Genomic DNA, 22,745 nt, shown 5'->3' with positions numbered 1-22,745 from the left:
TTTGCTAAAAACTTTAAACAACCATATCCTAGAATTACTTAAAGCTAATTAAAGCATAACTTCAGTCAATAATTCTATAATAAATAATGGCACAATAAGGCATATATAATGAAAACAAACTATCAATTATAATTTCAAAAGAAATAGAATAAAAAAAAGTGGTAATCTCAAAAGAAAAAGAGAAAAAATTTGTAAAAACTTATCTTCAGACCATGTAAATAAGTGGAAAAATGATGATTACTTTGCATGTAGACAAGTAATTTATACTTAAGGGAAAAGAATAAAAATTATGCTTATAAGACATTGAATTCTGAGTTGATACTCTTGCTTCAGGAAAAGGATGCCTAAATATTATGGCTTGGATTATTTTTTCAGACATATTGCTATAACCCATAGCTAGAGTTAAAATAAGAAGGTGAGAAGGGATAAGAAACGCAGAGTGAAGTATTGAAAAGTACACTGACTATTAAAAAGTACAATAAAAAAATCTACAAGTGGAATACTTTATAAAACTCTTTTGTTTTTAAGGCAAAACTGAAGAAGGCATGGAACAAAAGCAGAAGAAAAAATTTCTGGTCAAACAAGCAGACATGAATCTATAGACCACGTGTGGTGGCTCATGCCAGTAAACCCCAGCACTTGAGGCCAGGAGTTGGAGATCAGTCTGGACAATATCAAGAGACCCTATCTCTACCAAAAAAGAAGAAAAATTATCCAGATGTTGTGGTGTGCACCTGTAGTCCCAACTACTCAGAAGGCTGAGGAAGGAGGATCATTTGAGCTCAGGGGTTCGAGGGTGCAGTGAGTTATGATTGTGCCACTGCGCTCCTGCACTCCAGCCTGGGCAACAGAGTGAGAACCTGTCTCTTAACATTAATAATTGGGTGCTTGGCCAATTTACAATTATAATTTCCTTTTAAACACATTCTTCACAATATCTCTAGCATTCATACGTTCTTTAATTTTATCCTTTTTCTTTTACAACTGAACTTCCCATTTACTGGCTGAAGACCAATGAAGTTGGTCTCAACAGTATTTTATTTGTCACACCTTTAATTCTTAGGAGTCTTACTAACTCTAACTTTCTCTTTTCCAGTCATTTTTATAAAATTCAAGGGCAACAAAACATAGCATCCAAGTTAATTACAATAGACAGTCAATATAGACTAAAATAACAATGCTGCTAAAATTATGTTATAATTATTAGAAATCAATGCTTGAAAACTGATGAAAACTTAAGTTTGGCACAAAGATTTGGGATATCAGTGTACAATACATATACATTTGAATTATTTATGAGATGAATATATAAACATACAAGAAACTCATGTACTAAAACCATCTCCAAGCTTAAAGATGATAAAATCAGGCAAATGCAAGTAGATTTACAGAACTTTTTCATATTAAGTGGTAGTACATGCTAAATAAAGATTTAGACAAATTAATGATTGATAACAACAGGTATTTCAAATTTCTTTACTAGTACAGAGAATTAAAAGGTAAAAATTAAAAGTCCTCATCAAATTCTATTCCTAGAGGTTAACATTTTCTAGAAATTTCTTATCTACATATATAGTTTATGTGTGATATGTATATAATAAGCTAATTAGCAAGTAGCAATGAAAACTATGATTTTGGAGAACATAAAGAGAACAAATGTTAATACTCATGATAACATGTATGACATTTTCTTTGTCTAAACTCAGAATGAAAAAGTGTATCGCACCTCTGGAGAAATATTATAAGATTAATGTAAGTTTCAGAGTGGTGAAGAACACAGCATAAGAACAAAATTCCGTCTTAAAAAGAATATACCTACCTGTAAACCATTTCATTAGGAGCTGAGTCATCAAAGGCATAATCAAAACGAAATGTTTGGTTTTCTAGGTACCTTGTTAAATCTACTTTTTGTTTTGGTTCATGTACCATCACAACATCTTTACTAGGGATTGTGATTACATCAAGATCTTTCATTTGAGTTTCTAAAAGAATAAATGAAAATCAATGCCTAGTAATTTTCACAGCATTCAAATTAATGTACAAAAATTATTTCAAGTAGTAAGAATTTATATAAAAGATAATATCCCATAAACATACCACTCAATAAGACAAAATATTTCAAAAACAAAGTAAAAAAAAAAAAAAACAAATCAAGATTTCTGTGAAGCAAGAACCAGGAATGGCAATGATTCATATAGCAATATAGCATATAGCAATAACAAACCAACAAAGTCTAGCCATAGAAATCTGCATAATGGATATGTACAAATGAAAAGAAATGATTTACATTTTTCCATACTGATCTGATTTGTGCCATTATTAAAATACATTACAAATAAGACAAAATCAACCTTTTATTAGAACTCATTAAGCATCATACCTTTTTTATTGAGTGGTCGTTTTCTTACACACACACATATCCTATGTTCATCAATCTAGGAATAAAAAATATATTATTTCAGTGATTATCAGTGCTATGTAAAACACTGAAAAGTTAACTATGTAATATTTCCTCCAGGGGTTTCAGAAATTTATACATAGCATAAATATAATAGGTAAGCTTTAAAAACAAATTAGCTTTACACAAATTTTAATGGTTGTCAGACATAATTACTTCCAAAATTCTGAGTGTAATAGAAACTTGCTTATTTTGTTATTGGGAAACCATCACCTTACAAAATAAATTTGTAGAGTGAATACTATTTTTAGTAGCATTACGTTCACATTAGGAAGCTGCCTTATACCCTTTAAGATGTGTTGTACCCAACAAAAGTAAAAATTTCTATTCTACCCAGTGGCATTTTTTCAGGTCGATTATAGGGAAAGTTGTTGGCAGAGATAACTACAAGCAAGAAACGGTATTCTCTGAATATTATCGAGCAAAATAATTTGAACAATTAAATTTGTCAATTCTTACACATAAGTATTTTTGCATAAAACTTATGTTCCACATACATGCCTCCGTTTAATAATAATTATAAAGCAGGAATTAACAGAGTATGGTCTACAGACCTAATTTAGCCTACTACTTGCTTCTGTAAAGGTTTATTGAAACACACTGATTAAAACAAATGTCATACCCATTTGTTTATGTATCATCTGTGGTTGCTTTTACAATACAATGGCAGAGTTAAGTAGTTGTGACAAAGTCAAAAATATTTACTTTCAGGCCTCTTTCAGAAAAAGTTTGCCAATTCCTGTTCTAAAACATGGGCCTAGATTTAGTAGGTGAAACACATGGAGGGGTAGCAAGGCCTAAAATATATGGGATACAAATATTATGAACAATTCTATTGAATTCTATATAATACATCTGGCTAACACAAATGTATTTTTTGTAACTAACACATTCTGTATTACCTAGGTCAGATGGATTATTTTTATAAGTACCAATTACTTAAAAAGTATTCCCTATCTAGTAAGTTCTCATTCTTTAACAGGAAAAGAGTTGAGTAAATAAAGCGTAACATTTTTTTCCAGTACTAGATTTCTAGTCCACTGCAGCCCTCAACAACCATCACTTATTGTTAAAAGACAGAATAAAATTTATTTAAAAATAACAAATTACTAATAGTAAATTGAAATGATGGTGGGATCTACAGCCCAAGCCAAAGAGAAAATAAGCTTGGAACTGAGATCAAAGTACAACTGATGGTTAGAAAGGAAACTGCATCTTTTGCTGTCACCCCTTGAACTCTTGCTCTGCCCTTCCAAAGACAAGGAAGCTTTGCTTTGAAAAGGACATCTCTGTGGGTGACAAGTCTCAGATATCAAATTATGGGAAATGAGCATAAATGTGTATGATTTCTTGATTTTCTTCTTAAAACATGGGGAATGAGCAACCATAAGGAGAGGAAAAACTATATAGCTAAATGCAATATGAATTTAGTGAGTATCAAACATGTTTTTATTTAAAGCATAAAACGTTCCAGACTAATGGTTTACAAACAATCTTACAGGATCTGCTGTTGTTAATGGTCTATAATCCAAACTTCCTCTGAAGTCTCTGATCATACACATAATTTCATAATTTGGGTTTGTAGCATCAACATCCTATTAGAAAACAGAGAATTCACCATTTATTCTAATTGCAATAATGCTGTACTTGTTGCATTTACAGTTATATACGGTTTGAAAATTAAAATAGATTGTGTCATGTGTCATAACCAAGCCCAAACTCAAACTGAAGATATTATATAGTTTCAGGGTTCAAGTTTAACACTATGTTAAGAATCACTTCCATATTAAAAATAATTCTCTTAGTCTACATGTATTCTGTTAACTCCAAACTAAAGGCTCCTGAATAAAACCACTCTTTACCTATTTCAAAAATACATCCGTTAAACATATACCTTAATTATCTTAGAAAATGGAGCAAAAGAGAAACAGTGCTAATCTTAACCACTGGCAAAGAACTCAAGTTGAAATTCTAGAAAAATTCATTTAATCAGATTTTTCTTCTAATGTCTTAATCCAGTGTTCCAGCAAAGTATTAACAGAAATATGGATTTATTTATCTTCATTTCCTATTTCTGTTGACTCTCTAAAAAAACTAAGGCATGATAAAACAGCCCCAAGTTGAGAGGACATAGAACTTAAAGAAATCAAGAGCCAAGATAATTTTTAAAAATCTTTAAAGTTCATATCAGTGAATGCTGACTGTGATTTACTTTTTTGCTTCAAAACTGAGAAAATGCAGATTAAGATACAAATAGCAATAGTTAATAGCCTCTTCTAGCCATGAATAATAAATAATTGAACATTCTAAGAAGTCAGATTTTTTCATGTATCGTATTCAGATTTCTTTTGAATGTAATTAAATTGCAAAACTGTTACTGAAACTTACTTTCAATTAACCTAGGAAATAACACCAACTATGTCAACTGAGAAGCAGAATGTGAAATGAGAATTAAGAGATCACAAAGATGTGTAAGCATTATGAAGTACTCACACAAAACACCAGGTGGCATCTGTGCTAAATATCAGTAGATAGCCTATTTTGTGTACTATTTATTTCAAAACCCAATTAGCCATACTCAGGTCTCCTTCAGATAAAAGCTGATTTATTCAAGTTGACTATTATACTGGGTCTACATTTTCACTACACAACATCTGCAGTGGTAATTTAACATGATTAAGGGCATTTGAACATACTATTAAATAAATAATACTGATGATTTACTAAAGCAAACAAGTTCTGAGAACGTAACAAGTATCAGTACACTAGAGGAGTTACATGTACAATAATACAATTTCTAGTATGTGAAGACCTGTAGGGGGATAAAAGACCAATACTCTACGCAATTTTCCTATTGCTATTGAATAGTTTTGTTATCATTTTAAAATCAAAAGCCTATTATTCTTTAATGTTATACTGTACACATTACAATTTTGTACACAATGGCTTGTTATTCATAATGGAACAAACTCTGAGGCTAACTCTGAGGCTAACACATACTAAGACATGAAAAGTAAACACAATGAAAATCTGTTATGGTAATTTATTTTCACAGGAGTCTATATTATTCCTCAATGTCAATTTAAGGAATTCTTGAAGTTCTTTTTTTTTTTTTTTTTTTTGAGACAGAGTCTCACTCTGTTGCCCAGGCTAGAGTGAGTGCCATGCGTCAGCCTAGCTCACAGCAACCTCAAACTCCTGAGCTCAAGTGATCCTCCTGTCTCAGCCTCCCGAGTAGCTGGGACTACAGGCATGCACCACCATGCCCGGCTAATTTTTTCTATATATATTTTTAGCTGTCCATATAATTTCTTTCTATTTTTAGTAGAGATGGGGTCTCGCTCTTGCTCAGGCTGGTCTTGAACTCCTGAGCTCAAACGATCCGCCCACCTCGGCCTCCCAGAGTGCTAGGATTACAGGCGTGAGCCACCGCGCCTGGCCTTGAAGTTCTTTAAATGAATCCTTCAACTATTTTTTCGTAAGTCAATCACTTTCATCAATATAGTCTAATCTTTGGTTCGTGCATAAAGAAAATATATGTTTATGTTACAAACCTGGGCTCTTTTTTCTCTAAGTTCTTGCTGTTGCAGTCTCCTTTTTTCTCGTTTTTCTTGCAATTTTTCTACTTCTTTCACACAGTTAGATTTTCTACGTGCTGAAAGAAAAAAATGAGCTGTAGTATGAATAGTTTTCTTTTTTTGAGTACTGTACTTAGACTAAAAAAATATTACATATGATTTCACCACATACACACAAAAAAGGTACACAGTGACAAAGCATGCCTATAACAGCTACATGAGCTCTACTTATGAGCTTCTTTATCAAAACTAGGAACAGGACAATATACAAATGAGAGTCCAGAAAAATGACTCAAACATACTGATACATGTCATCTCTTGGTTTAGATCACAGATCTTTAAACTGAAAGGATCAAGAAGCACAAGACTTTCTTGTGAAACATCTGACATATTGTCATGTGCCCAGAATTTCAAACTCAAAGCAACTGAAAAACTTAAAAAATTTCACACAAAAAAATTTTTGATCCAAAATATACATTTAAAAACCCAATTAACAGACTAATAATAAAAAAAGTAAATTTTTCACAGTGGTAAAAAGAAATCTGCAATCAAGTTTGCAATGAAACTGTTACCATTTGGGGACTTCTAAGAATGACCAAGAGAGAATACATGTATGCCCAAAATGACTGAATCCTTGATATATAATTTACATACAAGGGGGTCCAAATTCCTTTTTTGCAGCTTGAACTGGAGATATATCTGAAACACTACCATTCTGTTGTGCAGAGGAAGACTGTTCAGGAAGCTGACTAGGCCGTGCACGTGCAGAACCAATCACTGTAAGTAAAAAAATTTTAAATTCAGAACAGAAAATGTGTAAAAGCTAACTTTGGTAAAAGGAAGAGACATCTCAAAAAAATTAACACTTAGAAGTTACATCAGTAAATTGCCAATTTTTTATTTATACACACCGTATTTCATTTATACACACATAAATCAATTCTGTACAATAAAAAGACACAAGCTAAATAGGTTTTCAATGTAATATGTGCAGACTTAGTTTCAAAAATGTAATTTTAACTATAAAACTCAATCTGAATAACTTACATAAAAACCAAAGCCAAGCTTGATTTTTAATAATCATTTAAAAATATATATGTGAACCCCTCCACGTCTTAAGATTTCAGACTGCAAAGGAATCCTCCTAAAATACGTGTGTGAAATATAAATTTCAAATGCATTCTAATTTTTAAAAATTCACACTATTCAGATATACAGAAAGTAAAACTTTAAAGTCCTTCAACCCTCACTATATTCTAAATTCCACTCTTTGCAAATATGCTAATCTTCAGCAGAGAATTTCCCAGTGTGGATATTATAAAGGTGAAAAAATGATATAAAATTAAATATAAACTCTTATAAAGAAATATACATTTTAACAGGACTCAAAGGATAGTGTTTAAACTGAAGGACTTTCCCTCTACTTCTAATCTCTCCTCTAATACTTCTTCCGCCACCCCACAGAGAAAAACATGACTATCAGAAAGGACAATTTTGAATTGCTGTACAGTAGAAAAAAAATTAATTACATTTTTCATCTCATGTCTGAAAATAAATGGAGACCTTCAGTTAACTACACAATTTATGCGCCCGTGCAACTTTTCTTTAGCTCACGCCAAAGCTAACCATGATCCTTTTTGGAAGCCCATTAACCACAAAATCATGAAAAATGTCATGATGATTAAGTTTACCTTTGTGAAATCAACCAATTAACTGACTCCTGCCCCATTCCTTCCTTTCTCATAATACTCTCCTCCAATCTGCAAATTATTGAATAAATTAGATGAATAAAATCTGCATATTTCATGGAGTTGCATATTCATCATATATATTTTTAAAATCATTTTTTGATATTATTGATATTGTGTTCAGAAATTAAGAAGATACCAATCTTAAAATGAGCCACGTAAAGTTTAAATGAATAACATCATCAAGGGTAGTATTTACTTTTGATTTACCTTTTCAGGGACATAGTAAGAAGTCAACAGGCAAAATAAGAGATAAGTTTTTATTTTACCTCTATTATCTCTTGGAGGAGGATCATTCTTAATTGAAGCCACAGTCCGTCGATTCTATAAAAGGAAAAATGTTTATTATATTTTCTTTCTTTACTCCTCATATAATATCATAATCTCAGCTTCTTTTAATTAAACAAAAGTAGACAGACATGCATAAAATAATACAATAATAAAAATACATACAATAACATAAAACTAAATGAAGAAAAACTATTATCTTCTAATGGCTTACTACTAATGCTATCAATACTCAAATTCCCTTATATGAGGTATTTTCTCTTCCTACTCTCTCTAAAAATATTCAGGAGTTAACAGAAACCAGGTACTGCTCTAAGGACTTTCTTTACAACAACCCTATGAGGCTATTATTATTTCTATTCCCATTTCATAGATGAGAAAACTGAAGCAGAGAATTTAAGCAGCTTCACTATAATTTTTGTTTTTAATCACCATGCTATCCTGCCAAAACCATGTAATAAATGGAAATCAGGGGGTAAATCATAAAATGTTAGTTCTAGAGCTTGGAATCCCTGGTGAAACTATCAGAATACTATGAAATGTGGATTGGCAGTAATCCTAAAAGGGTTTCATTAGAGTTTTAAGACGGCAAACTTTTGTTCGTACTATTCATTTACTAAGATTTCATTTTATTTACCTCAAAAAAAGATATCAAATAATGCAGTTGGTTCTCCAACCCTGGCTGCACATTCAAATCAGTTGGGTACTATTAAAAGGACATTGATGCTAAGGTCTCCTGAGATAAAATAAAATTAAATCTCTGGGAGTGGAGCTCAGAAATCAGTATTTTAAAAAATTCTCCAGAAATTTTTGTATAGCAAAGGTTGCTAATGATATACCAAGAAGAATAAACTGTTAATATGAAGATCTTCCAAGGTTTTGGAGCTGAATATGAAAAACAGTCCATTTGCAAGCGATAATAATGACCTCTAAGCAGTGACTCTCAATATGATTAAATTTATATGAACTGAAAATCTGCTTTATATTCATATGCATAGTTTACAAAACAGACTGTTTTGTTGGTATCATTAAGCTTCTATCATACTGTATGTGGACGCTTATTATGTCTTTCCTGCAAGATAATCAATTTCTTATAGGCTGAAAGCCATGTCACTTTGTATTACTCGTCTTTGTATTTCTTCTAGCACAGTAACTGGCACCATGTGAAAAAAAAAAAAAATCAATAAATACTTCTTCAACTGAACACAAAGAATTGCAGATTCAACAACTTTGTGGTACTATCTGGTTTAAAGAGAATTGTACTTTTTTTTCTGGAGACAGGGTCTCACTCTGTTGCCCAGGTTGTTGCCTTGCAGTGCTGTCCTTAGCTCATTGCAACCTCAAACTCCTGGGCTCAAGGGATCCTCCCATCTCAGCCTCCCAAGTAGCTGGCACTATAGACACATACCACCACACCTGACTAATATTTCTTATTTTTTGTAGAGACAGGGTCTTGCTACGTTTCTCAGGCTCATCGCCAACTCCTGGGCTCAAGTGATTCACCCACCACAGCCTCCCAACATGCTAGGATTAAAAGGGTTAGCTACTGCACCCACCAGAGTTGTATTTTGATACAAATTTTTAATAGTGAAGGGTTTTGAGGGAAAGGAAGAGGAATTATCTTTAAAAACAGTAAAAAATAATGTGCTTTTAACTTCTGTAAAGATAAAATTGCTAAGGAAGATACAGCATGGTTTTAAGGTTTATCTTCACAGATAACAGAAGTAAATTACATGCTATCATTTCTCATCTTTCTTTAATAAACATAAACAGCAAAATTTTAATTTCAAAAGACTACCAGAGTTGGTATTCATAAATAAACAGCTATTATTCCTTTGTTAAAGTCATATGTATTCATCAACAAACACTAACAAGTCAAAACCATGACTCTTATCTCCTAAGAAGGTATAGTCTCTTACCTCCTAAGAAGGTATAGTCTCAGGAAAAATCCTAATTAGGCAAGTAATTTCTAGGATCTTTTCTAATGACTATCATAATTGTGAATTAGACAAACTCAATCCTTGAAAGTATTTGAGTGTACATATGGATGTGGATAGCAGAAAGAATGAAAGTTTTTTTAAAAAGCAAATCAATCTCAATACTTAAAACATACTTTCAATATCCTACCAACTTCAAAACAGAACATACACACCTAACACACACACACATCCTGCTGTGAATTTTCATCACTGACCTTTACAATTTTGTTTACTTTGGCTGAGGATGTTGGAGGTGGAGGTGTTTCTGGACTGGGTTCAATGTCTTCATCAGGTACAAGATCAGGGTTAAGTGAAAAGATGCTCTCCAGGTCAATCTGTTTATAACATACAAATAGTTATTTTGAGACAGCATTTTGACAATTAACTTTTATTTTTCTAATAAATTGACATAAAGTAAATAACAGCTAAATGATTTCAGTCTAATGAATGGCAGTGCTGGCAAACTGAATTACATAGAATTATAATACACATAAAGAATCTCTTTTAAAATAGCATTTTATAGTCTTGACTGTACAAACTGCAAAGTAACACAGTGACCAATAGAACCACATAATTAACTTACAGCAAGTTTCAAATTTTATGAGCCGGGTTAAAAAAATATTTTCATCTAATAATTAACAAGTTTGACACGTGCAATCACGTGAGATATATAGGAGGAATCTACCTTCTTTTGAAGAGTTTTAATCATTTAAAAAATTTTCAAGTAATGATAAAGAATACATGCACTATATAAAACTATATATATATATACACACTTTTTTTTTTTTTTTTTTTTTTTTTTGAGACACCGTCTCACTCTGTTCCCTGTGCCCTGGGCTAGCGTGCCATGGCATCAGCCTCGCTCACAAGAACCTCAAATTCCTGGGCTCAAGCGATCCTCTTGCCTCAGCCTCCCGAGTAGCTGGGACTACAGGTGTGCACCACCAAACCTGGCTAATTTTTTCTATTTTTAATAGAGACAGGGTCTTGCTCTTGCTCAGGCTGGTCTCGAGCTCCTGGCCTCAATATAAAACTATATTCTTTTCTGTTTTGTTTTTTTGTTTTTTTTTTTTTGAGACAGAGTCTCACTTTGTTGCCCAGGCTAGAGTGAGTGCCATGGCGTCAGCCTAGCTCACAGCAACCTCAAACTCCTGGGCTCAAGCGATCCTACTGCCTCAGCCTCCCGAGTAGCTGGGACTACAGGCTTGCACCACCATGCCCGGCTCATTTTTTTTCTATATATATTTTAGTTGTCCATATAATTTCTTTCTATTTTTAGTAGAGACGGGGTCTCGCTCTTGCTCAGGCCGGTCTCGAACTCCTGACCTTGAGCGATCCTCCCGCCTCGGCCTCCCAGAGTGCTAGGATTACAGGCGTGAGCCACAGCGCCCGGCCTCTTTTCTGTTTTGTTTCACATTCAGCATCTTGATTGCAGGACTAGTAATAAAATTTAACCCAATGGTTGTACCTCTTTGCCTTTTGTATCTCCATTTTCTATCCATTCAACGGTTACACTTTCATTATCTTCATTTAAAGATGTTACCATTGCTTGATGTATTCGGCCTAAGTGGGAATAAAATACACATTTTTAAAATACCATGAATTATGTCATTTCTAAACAGTAAAATACAATTGTAAAACCTGTAATTTTTTTTTTTTTTTAAATGACATTACCTCTCCTTACAAGGGATGTACACAGAGTCTCAGGATTAGAGAATGAATTTTATCCATGGGGCCATAAATCAATTTGACAAGTCAAGAAATTAGATTGAGACTGAAAGTTTATTTTCAGTATATATGATAAATGGTCACACAGTGACATGGAATGCTTAAAATTTTATACTGTTAAATAGATCTAATCATTAGAAAGTTCCCTTCCTATGAGCCAAAAATGACTGAGTGGAACAAAGAACGAAAATTCACAAAGCAATTTTTAATACTATACTGACATAAAATGCTTTTTACTTAAACATCACTTTTAGTAAATATTGTGCAAATTGATGAAATTATTTTAAAATTGAGAAATCTGAGTCCAACAAAGTTGGGAAATGTTAATCTAAAATGGCTTCCTCTATATGTTGCCTATCCAAATCTATTCTATTCCTTACTTTCCCTGACTACTCTAGACTTATCATCTATAGAGAGAAGATACCATATATAATGTATTAAACTTGTTTTCCCTTCTTAATAGACTGTGGATCATATATGTTAAATAACTACAGATCTAAATAATTATTTGTAATTATTACATAATATTCCATTATGTTTATCATATCTTATTTAATACCTATTGACGGTCACTTAGGATATGCATATTTTTTAACTATTATAAACACTGCAATGAATACTATCGTATATTTGTTACTATGCACTTGTCAGATTATTTCCTTAGGACAAATTCCTAGAAGCAGACAAACAGAATAATATTTATAAAAAACACTTTTTTTTTTTTACTTGTTTCATCTGTTCTCATCTTACCTATCCTTTTGATTATCAGTCTAGTAAGGACAGAAACTATGTTATATATCTGCATCTTTAATTTTACCTAACAAAATGCTGAACATATGGAATTTTCATAGGTATTTCTTAAAGTGAAATCCTTGGGGGCATTATAATTTACTTTAGGGTAATTTGTAGCTATTTAAACATCTAAAAACAGATATACAGTACACAAAACAATATTAGTATTAGCATACAATAACCTTAAATAAAATATGGGCACTGTAATAATTTGAAAAGTGTTATTATGTATGAAATTACTATGAATCACCACTTTTTCTGTATGGGCTCAAATAAAAAGTTGCAGAAATTATAAATGAATATAATCTTATAAAAAATCCAATACTGAGGATGTAAATACTCTCAAATGATATATTGGTTTTGCTTTGTATAAAAACTAAAATATAAACTAGTGATCTTTCCATGACAGTATATACAGATTTATCTATGAATTTTAACTATCACATACCATTCCATAAAAGGAATGTATCACAATTTAACTTTACTAAGAATAATTTTAATTGTTTCCAACTGTTTGTCATTAAATGATGTACTGAATATATAAACATAGGTATGAATGTTTCCATAAATAAAATTTCTAGAAGCAGAATTAATGGGTCAAGGAAATTGAAATTTTGATAGCTATTTCCAAATTACCCTCCATTTACATTCCCACCAACAGTGAGACCTATTCCTCCATATCCTCATCAACACTAAGCATTATTAACCTAAAATTTTTATCAATCTAATGTGTCAGATCTTTCTTTAAGCTGCTGTTTTTTAAGCATGAATATGTCAAATACTGGCTCATTTAATCTACACTGTTCCATTTAATAGCGACAAATATACCTAACAAGGTAGATATTTCCATTTTAAAGATGAGAAAACCGAAGCTCCAGATCACACAGTTTATAAGTACCATGGATTTGAACCTTGGTCAGACTGTAAAAACACTCACCATTAATTACTATGTTTCCCTACTCCCTTCGATTTTAAGTGGATGAAGATGTCTATATATATGGCTTTAAGTCCAGCATTCCTGTAAAAATTGATAAACTGTAGCATAGATTCTCAACCCTCATTGTGCACCAGACATTCCTAGGGAATTTTTACAAAATAAAATGACAATGCCTGCTCCCAGATAATGAGTCTATTCTTGCCAAATTCACTGCTATCACCTTGGTGCAAGCTACCAATGCCTTGTCCTTGGATTACTGTGATATTCTCCCAACTAGTTTCCATGCTTCCAACCTATCTGCCCTTCTGTCAATTCTTCAGAGCAGCCAGAACATTCGCAGTGGAAAGTAAGTCAGATACTACTCCTTTGGTCAAAACCTTCCAATGGCTCCCTATCTCATATAGAGTAAAAGCCAAGATCCTTTCAATGGCCTTTTAATGACCTCCAACAAAACCCTACATGACCCGATCCCTCATTACCTGTGGTCCCATTCATCCTTTACTAGAGTAGCAACTTTCCCTTTCAAGGGACTGATTTCTGTCTCACACAATACCACCTCCAACCACCCCCCAATCCCCAAAAGATGGGTCAAGGACTTAAATGTGAAAGACAAACGTGAAAGCAAGTGAGTAAACAATGGTACCATTTACTGAGATAAGTGGACATTAGAGGAGAAACATGTTGGGGTGGAGGAAAATGATGAGCTAGAAAATACTGGGAGGATTCAAAATGGAGAGGCTTAAAAAATGGAAATTAGATAACCCTTACTTCAATTTGATTTAGAGAGAAATTAGGTAAATAACCACTAGAAGTGGTATGTGTCATTTGGGTCCTCTTGGCAGCAGATGTTGAGACAGCTAGGTGTGCAAGAGGTTTACTGTGAAAGATAAAAGAGGGAGGAAAGATGGTTGGGCACAGAAAACTTTCAGAATATGATGCAGATCTGAAACCTATGAAAGAAATGGGGATATGAAAGAAGGAGGACTGAGCAGACCTTGATGCAGATCTGACAAAGTCTTGGCCAACCCAGTAGGGAGCTTCAGAGCAAGATTGTCTATTAAAGGAATCCTGGACTGGGCCAAAATGGACATGCCCTATTATCCATGCTATACTCTTGTCACTGGCTGGGCGTTTCGCAGGAAATTCAAGGCCTCAGCCAAAAAGCTAAAAATACAGAAGGTACTAATAGCTAGAGGCTATCAGCTGACTGTACTCCCTGAAACTGAAGTTCTTTCTTAGTGGGAAACCCAAGCAGTGTACTTACTTGGTTGTAACAGGAATTGAAAAAGAAAACGAGTTTAATTGGCAGTGGAAATGAAGAATGGATCCCAGAGAGGCATAAGCAGCCCTGCTAAGGTAAGCATAGTCACCATCACAAACTGGGATGGAGGAGCTATCATTGCTGCATCAAGGCCCACATCAATCACCAGCTCCACAACATTAGTGAGGCTGAAACCCAGCAAGCAGCCACCCTTGTTCCCACTGCCCACGGAGCGTCAGAACACTAATACCCACCATTGGGGACAAGATTATTGCAACAAAGGTTTTAGAGAAAACGAAAGGGTTTAATAAAGACACTGATATAGTTTTATTGACAGGAAAAAAGGAAATATTTGAGCCCAAGGAAGATGTCTTTAATACTAGATGATCATAAAGAAAAACCCTCAACAGGAAATGGAGAAGCTTGGTTGAAGCTGTTGAAGAAATGAGTACAGAGATGGGTATCCATGCAATTACCAACAGAGTTACGACAATAATGAAAATGGAGAAAGCATGTGCATGTTCCAAAAGGCAAGACCAACACCATCCCTACTGCTGGGCATCTACTATGGTACTCCAACCTTTCTGGGCAAGGAATAGTGCCTTAATGTACCATAACTAGGTATGCAAAAAAAGTAGACCCGTGGGGCAAAATATTTATCAGGTCTATAGTTCACAATTCCACAGGGACCTTTATCTCCAAAAAGCCTAGAGTGATTGGCAATGAGAGGATAAAGAAAATCAAGGAGAGACTACCCAGTATCAGCAGTCTCCTCGTTGGAACACTGGAACCTCCATGACTTCAATTCCCAATGCAGACACTCAGAAAGCCTTAAACCACAAGTTAGCAGAATCAAAAGTATCTGATCCACCAGCTAAGACTAAACTCTAGAAGTTGAGAAGGGCAGGACTGAGAAATATGTTGGCTTATCTCTATCATAATACAGTTTACTCATCCAACAAGAAGAAATGAATATGAAATTCCAGCAATAAAAAATGAATAAATAAAGTTTTAAGCATTTGCTTTTTGGCAATTTATCAAATAACTAGAAATATCTGCAGTACCCAATGCAGCACGGGGCTTTTATTTGTACTAAAAGATGTCTATAAAAAAGTTAAAAAAAAAATAAAAAAAAAACAACCCTAACTTTTCCCAATATGCCTCTAAATTTTTAAAAAATTGTTTTACATATGGCTTTCAATTGAGATATTCAAGTACCTCTTTTTTAATTGTAATAAAAATTTACAGTTTGATTTTTTCAGGAGTCAAAGAGCAAACACTGTTAAAGCTGTTAAATAACAAAATAAGAAGAGGGACAGATACAGGAAAGATTTTTCTTTTTCCCTTTTTTTTTTTGAGACAGAGTCTCGCTCTGTTGACCGGGCTAGAGTGAGTGCCATGGCGTCAGCCTAGCTCACAGCTACCTCAAACTCCTGGGCTCAAGCAATCCTACTGCCTCAGCCTCCTGAGTAGCTGGGACTACAGGCATATGCCACCATGCCTGGCTCATTTTCTTCTATATATTTTTAGTTGTCCAGCTAGTTTCTTTCTATTTTTTTTAGTAGAGACGGGGTCTTGCTCTTGCTCAGGGTGGTCTCGGACTCCTGAGCTCAAACGATCTGCCTGCCTCAGACTCTCAGAGTGCCAGGATTACAGGTGTGAGCCACAGCACCCAGCCAGGAAAGATTTTTGAAAGGAAAAAAAAAAAATCATGATATGGTGACAACATATAGGCATAACAGGAAAGTTTCAAGCCTGGATGACTGGGAGAATGATAATACTAGGGGCGGAACAACGACATACTTTATCCTAAGGCTGAGTGGTTAACAGCAATCATGCATGTATGGGTGTTAATAATATTAATCAGGATTGAAGTATCTTCCCCAGAACCTGTGACAATCTTCCCACATGGCCCTCCAAATACCATCCCATTTCTCTGGTCCATCTGAGAAAATTTCTGTTTTCCATCTTCACTAACTCATCGTTCTTTGCCTCTCTTTGATTCTCCATTTACTTTATTGTGAATTATATCACATATAATTCTACACTATACATTTAATTCTACATTAAAAAAAAAACTGAGCAAACATCTCCGTATCCACCACCAGCCAGGTTAAGAAACAACACTTCTGAAACCACACATATTCTCCCTAACTGAATCTCTCCCTCTCACCTCTTTTCTCCTCCCAAGAGGTAATCTCTACCCTGACACTTAAGACAATCATGCTCTGGCTTTTCTTTATAGTTTTACCACCTATAAATGTAAAATACATATATAAAAAAATCTAAACAGTTTGCCTATTTTAAAACTGTATATAAATGGATTAACACTACTTTTAGACATTTCTTTTGCTCAACATTTTTTGGATTCATTCATGTTGTTGTATGTAAATGCTGTATATATAAAATGTACATAACTCATTTTCACTACTATATAGTATTTCATTGCATGAATATGGCAAAATTTATTTATCTATTCTACTGTTGGTGGACAATGAGTTGTTTTTTATGTTTCTGCTAAAAGGAACAATGATGCTATGGGCATTATTATATATACGTATTGGTAGAAATGTGTGAGAATTTCTCCAGGAAATATATATAGTGAGATACAGAATAATACAGAATAAGAGTATACACATATGAAACTTTTCTAGTTAGTGCCATGATGTTTCCTATCTATAGTGGCTGTACTTGCAATGATTTGTAATCCAACTAGCAATTACTTCACATCCACAATAATACTTAATATTTGTCAGCTTTAATATATCATATTGTGGTTCTAATTTCTCTGATTTAATGAGGTTGTGCCTGTTGGCTGTTTAGGCCTTTTGAGTGTCTTTTTCTTGCTACTTCTCTATAGAAATTGTCTATATATTCTTGGCATTAATCTTTTGTTATATATATTGCAAATATTTTCTCCAAAGGTGGGGCTTATCTTTTCATTTTCTTTATGGTGTCCTTCAATGAGTTGTAGTTCTTAATTTTAATGTAGTCAAATATACATTTTTCCATTATGGCTTTTTTTCTGTGTTACAAAATTCTTCCTTAGACTGAGATCAATAAGACAGTTTCTTACATTTTCTTCTAAAGTTTTACAAAGCCCTTCACATTCAGGACATTAATCTATTAGTGTGTGTACGATAACACAATTTACTTTTTTTCCCCTACGTAAAATAAATTACTCCAGTACCATTTCCCGAAAAAGCCCTTCCTGCCCCTACCTATCTGTAATATTACCTGTCATATTTCAGGCATACACATATGAGTCTTTTTCTTTATTCCTGAACCAAAATTACACTGTCTTAATTACTATCATAGCTTTGCTTATTAATGTCTTACCATAAGGTAGAATAAGGCCTTCTGCCTTACTGCTCTTTAAGAGTTTCTCTGATCTTCTGGCCTTTTTGCATGTCTGTATAAATTTTAGAATCAGTTTGTCAAGTTCCAAAACTCAACGAAACTAACAAAAACAAAACACTATCTGTTGGGATTCTGAGTGGAATTGCATTGAATATTTTGTTACGGATTTTTACATAATTGATCAAGAGTGATACTGCCCAGTAATTTTCCTTTCTTGTACCAACCTTGTTACATTTTGGTATCATGGCATGCTAGCCTCTTAAAATGATTTTTTATGGCAGAGTTCTCCCTTTCCATACTCTGGAATGTGTAAAATTAGAATCATTTGAACCTTGAGTGTTTAGTAGGCACTGGTTAAAACCATCTTGGTTTGGGGTATTATTTGTGGGAAGATTCAACTTCCTTAATAATTATAGAATCATTGTAGTTTTCTATTCTTGACTGTTTTGATATTATATTTTTCTAGGAGCTTTATATACATTTTCACATTTTTAGCATAAAGTTGTTTTATATCTGTTTAATGCTTGTGACATCTGTAATGATGCCCATTTGTTCATTCCTAATTTTTTAACTACTTTTTTCTCTTAATCTCACCTGAGATTTATCCATTTTATTTGTTTTTTCCAAGAATAAACATCTGGTTTTGCTGAGCCTTTCCTTTTATTATGAGTTATTAAATACTTAATTTCTGTTCTTAACATTATTATTTCTTTCCTTCAACTTACTTTGGGCCTATATTACAGGGGTTTTTCCCTTAAATTCTTAAGACAAATGCTTAACTCATTCGTCCTTATCCTTTCTTTTTTCCTCATAAGCAATTAAGCCCGTACATTTCTCTCCAAGAACTGCTTCAGCAGCATCTTACAAGTTTTTATATGTAGTATTTTTGTTATTGTTCAGTTCCACCTATTTTTCTAGTTTTTCTTATGATTCTTTAACTCATGAGTTATGTATAAGTGTTTCTCAAATTCCAAACATATGGGGGTTTCCTAGGTATCCTGTTAATGATTTCTAAAGTTTAGACACTTGACCAATCAGAACAAAGCCACAGATAACTGACAGACTTCCCCAGTGTACAGTGGCTGAATATCCCTGCATTTCTACCTTAATTGCACTGGACTGCTTCCCCTAGTGGAAAATTTCCTACAAACCTAGCTCCAGGGAACAAATCAGCAGCATTTTTTAAAATCAGCATCTTTATTTAAACAGGAGCCACACAAGTCCATGTCTTCAAAGAGTAAACCTGGTTCTGATCCATTTTTTTTTTTTTTTTGTTAAGTCTCTTTCTCCCCCATAATCCTATAGGAGCCAAACTTTTGCCATCCTTGCCTGCTTCAGTCACCACCCCTTCCTTAGAATTTCTGGTCCATTTCTGCTTCATGATCTGGTTGGTTTTTGAGCTCAACTATGCTTTTTTTTTTTTTTTCTCTTAGGTATCTGGGGCAGAAGGATACCAATACATGAACTTTATTGTAGTATTTTGACCAGAAGTCCCAGTCCATTTTTAAGTCGTGTCATATTCATAGAAAATGGGGGTCAGATCTGAAAACTTTGTTTATATTATCATACAAAATCAATGCTATTTAAATAAGTGTTACAGTTTTAAATATTCTATATATTTTTTCAAATATTATGGGTATATAATAGTTGTATATCTTTATAGGGAACATGTGATGTTTTGATACATGCATACAATGTGAATTAATCAAATCAGGGTAATTGAGGTATCCACCATCTCAGTCATTTAGCACTTCTTTGTGTTAGGAACATTTGATTCCACTCTTTTAGTTATTTTAAACTTATTGTTGATTACAGTCACTTTGTTGTATTATCAAATATTGTTCATTCTATCTACCTACCTATATTTTTGCACCCATTAACCATCCCCACTTTATCCTCCCCTCCCCACTACTCTTCCTAGTCTCTGGTAACTGTCATTCTACTCTCTTGTCTCCATGAGATCAACTGAAAAACTCTATAATTTTTTAAGACTTAACATCTAGAGACATACTTGAAGGTTTTATTTCAACCTACTTGTAAATATAAATTACTGTACAAAATGTCATCTGTTGAGGATGAAGTAGAAAAATACTCACAGTTTGGGAAAGTACAGGCAAACACTGCAGACTATCTCTCCAATCATTATTTTCCCAATAGAACATCTCTTGTTTCTTCCCAAGACTTCTCCCAAACTTCATAAAATGGACTTATCTCTCAATGCAGGATTTTTTGGCCCATGTTTATATAGGAAAAAATTTATATTTATGTGTATCAAAATTCAATTAACATTTTATTTTACTTTATTTTCTTAAGAGATGGGGTGTATGCTCTATTGCCCAGGCTAGAGTTCAGTGGTGTAATCATGGCTCACTGTAGCTTTGAACTCCTGAGCTCAAGTGATCCTTCTGCCTCTGCCTTCCAAGTAGCAAGGACTATAGGCACATGCCACCATGCTTAATTTTCAATTTTAAACAAATTTTAAGAATTTGTTGTAGAGATGGGATCTTGCCACATTGTCCAAGCTAGTCTCAAACTCCTGGCCTCAAGCAATGTTCCTGTCTCAGCCTCAGAAAGCCCTGGGATTATAGGCATGAGACACCTGTGCCTGGCTCCATTAGCATTTTGAGCAGAAGTATGCAAGTAAAGTTTTGAGTTACAGTCCAAATATAATTGCTTGACTGTCAGAATCACATATAGATTTTAAAAAATCATGCCAAGTATCAAAGTGACACAAAGTGTAGGCATAGGATGATGCTTTAATCATACTCAGTATAAGCCATTTACTGACATAGTTTGTCCTGAATATATGTCCAGTTTCTCATATTTATTTAGCCCTGTTTTGCTTATTGTTGAGGGTCCCAAAATATTTAATAAATGTTAAAGAAAACACTGGGAATGGACAAAAAGCAATTATAATGGAAGGAAAGACTTTACTACATATAAATCTTATTTATTGTTTACTGATCAAGCATGATGGTATTCTACTAACATATAGGTGACTCACAGTGCCAGTTATATTTCTGAATTTGGTGAGAGAGTTCAGATTGATGATGAATACGTTGCACTTTTTTCCCATTTAAAATAAAGGCAAATAGGCTCCCAATCAACATTTTCACATACAACATCTAATTTTTAGGAACAATTTACTGACCTTAGATGGGATATGACTATGTATTGCTTAAAAACAAGATCCTCACAGGTTTCTGCTACTGAGAATAAGATTTTCAAATATATTTAACATAGTAATTCTCAGAAGAAAAATAGTCTATACTAAACCATTCAACCTAAAAAAATGATAATTTCATATGGTTCAACCTAATAGAAAAAGAAATTTAACCCCAAATTTAGATGTCAAGATAACTTATAAAAATACAATCTGCTAAATCAAATATAAATGTATAATACAATACTTTAAAATATAAGCTTTATTTTTTATGTTTAGTTCATTCTAAGAAATATCTTATATTATTTAAGGCCCAATTTTTTTTATGGTCAAATTAAATGGAAAATAGTTCCGATCTCAACTTTTTAATATTTATCTGTTGGTAAATATTAAGAGAAATTCATTTTTCTTTTTCTGAGACAGGACCTTGCTCTGTTGCCCAGGATAGCGTGCACTGGCATCATCATAGCTCATACTGCAACCTCAAACTCCTGGGCTCAAGTGAGCCTCTTACCTCAGCCTCCTGAGTAGCTGAGACTATAGGTGTGCACCACCATACCCAGCTAATTTTTCATTTTTTGTAGAGAGGGGTCTCTCTATTGCCTGGGCTTGGTCCTGGCCTCAAGCAAATCCTCCCACCTTGGCCTCCCAAAATGCCAGAATTATAGACATGAGGCACCTCGCCCGGCCATGAATGATTTTTTTAATTTTTTTGAGACAGAGTCTTGCTTTGTTGCCCAGGCTAGAGCGAGTGCCGTGGCATCAGCCTAGCTCATAGCAACCTCAAACTCCTGGGCTTAAGCGATCCTACGCCTCAGCCTCCTGTGTAGCTGGGACTACAGGCATGCGCCACCATGCCCAGCTAATTTTTTTTTTTATATATATATATATTTTTAGTTGGCCAGATAATTTCTTTCTATGTTTAGTAGAGACGGGGTCTCGCTCTTGCTCAGGCTGGTCTCGAACTCCTGACCTTGAGTGATCCACCCGCCTCGGCCTCCCAGAGGGCTAGGATTACAGGCATGAGCCACCACGCCCGGCCTGATTTTTAAAAAGAAAACAAGCACAAATGACTGAATAGAACATACATCCAAATTCAAGTCCCAGTGAACAAAATAACAAATACTATGGCTTTCATATTTCAGGACTTTCTAATCTTTAAAATGAAGTTGGTTACTTAAGATTGGTATTAGTGCTCTTTAATTTGCCATAAAAGCTCATATATTTATTGCGCTATCAAAAACAAGTTTCACATGTTGACAATTGCCTTTTGGTCTCTGAAAACAGGATCCTATTATATGTTTTCTAGTTCACAGCTGAATTCACAGCAGCTGTGAGGCTAAGAAATGCCAGCAACCAATTAGGCTGGCATAAACCTTGTCTAGCATATAAAGTATAATTTGGTTGCAAATGTAGGAGACAAGAGCCAAAATAAATCTGCCAAGAATACTAA

General features: G+C 33.9%; 1 protein-coding gene across 3 annotated transcripts in view; it reads right to left on the bottom strand.

Moving 5' to 3' along the window:
• KIF2A (kinesin family member 2A) overlaps positions 1 to 22,745 on the bottom strand; it is a 58,221-nt gene that overhangs the window by 18,321 nt on the left and 17,155 nt on the right. For 2 of the 3 annotated variants that reach the window (XM_069492849.1, XM_069492850.1), the window contains exons 2-9: positions 11,520 to 11,614; positions 10,267 to 10,386; positions 8,054 to 8,108; positions 6,691 to 6,813; positions 6,013 to 6,113; positions 3,958 to 4,053; positions 2,381 to 2,435; positions 1,820 to 1,982 (exon numbers count right to left, since the gene is read on the bottom strand). In XM_069492849.1, coding sequence (XP_069348950.1) covers positions 1,820 to 1,982; positions 2,381 to 2,435; positions 3,958 to 4,053; positions 6,013 to 6,113; positions 6,691 to 6,813; positions 8,054 to 8,108; positions 10,267 to 10,386; positions 11,520 to 11,614 — 808 coding nt within the window. The remainder of the gene's footprint in view (positions 1 to 1,819; positions 1,983 to 2,380; positions 2,436 to 3,957; positions 4,054 to 6,012; positions 6,114 to 6,690; positions 6,814 to 8,053; positions 8,109 to 10,266; positions 10,387 to 11,519; positions 11,615 to 22,745) is intronic. The other variant, XM_069492851.1, reaches the window with a different exon arrangement.

Source organism: Eulemur rufifrons, chromosome 17 (genome assembly GCF_041146395.1).
Source record: "Eulemur rufifrons isolate Redbay chromosome 17, OSU_ERuf_1, whole genome shotgun sequence".
Classification (NCBI taxonomy): Eukaryota; Metazoa; Chordata; class Mammalia; order Primates; family Lemuridae; genus Eulemur; species Eulemur rufifrons.
The sequence above is the reverse complement of the archived record's forward strand: the minus strand, read 5'-3'. Positions and strand labels throughout refer to the sequence as shown.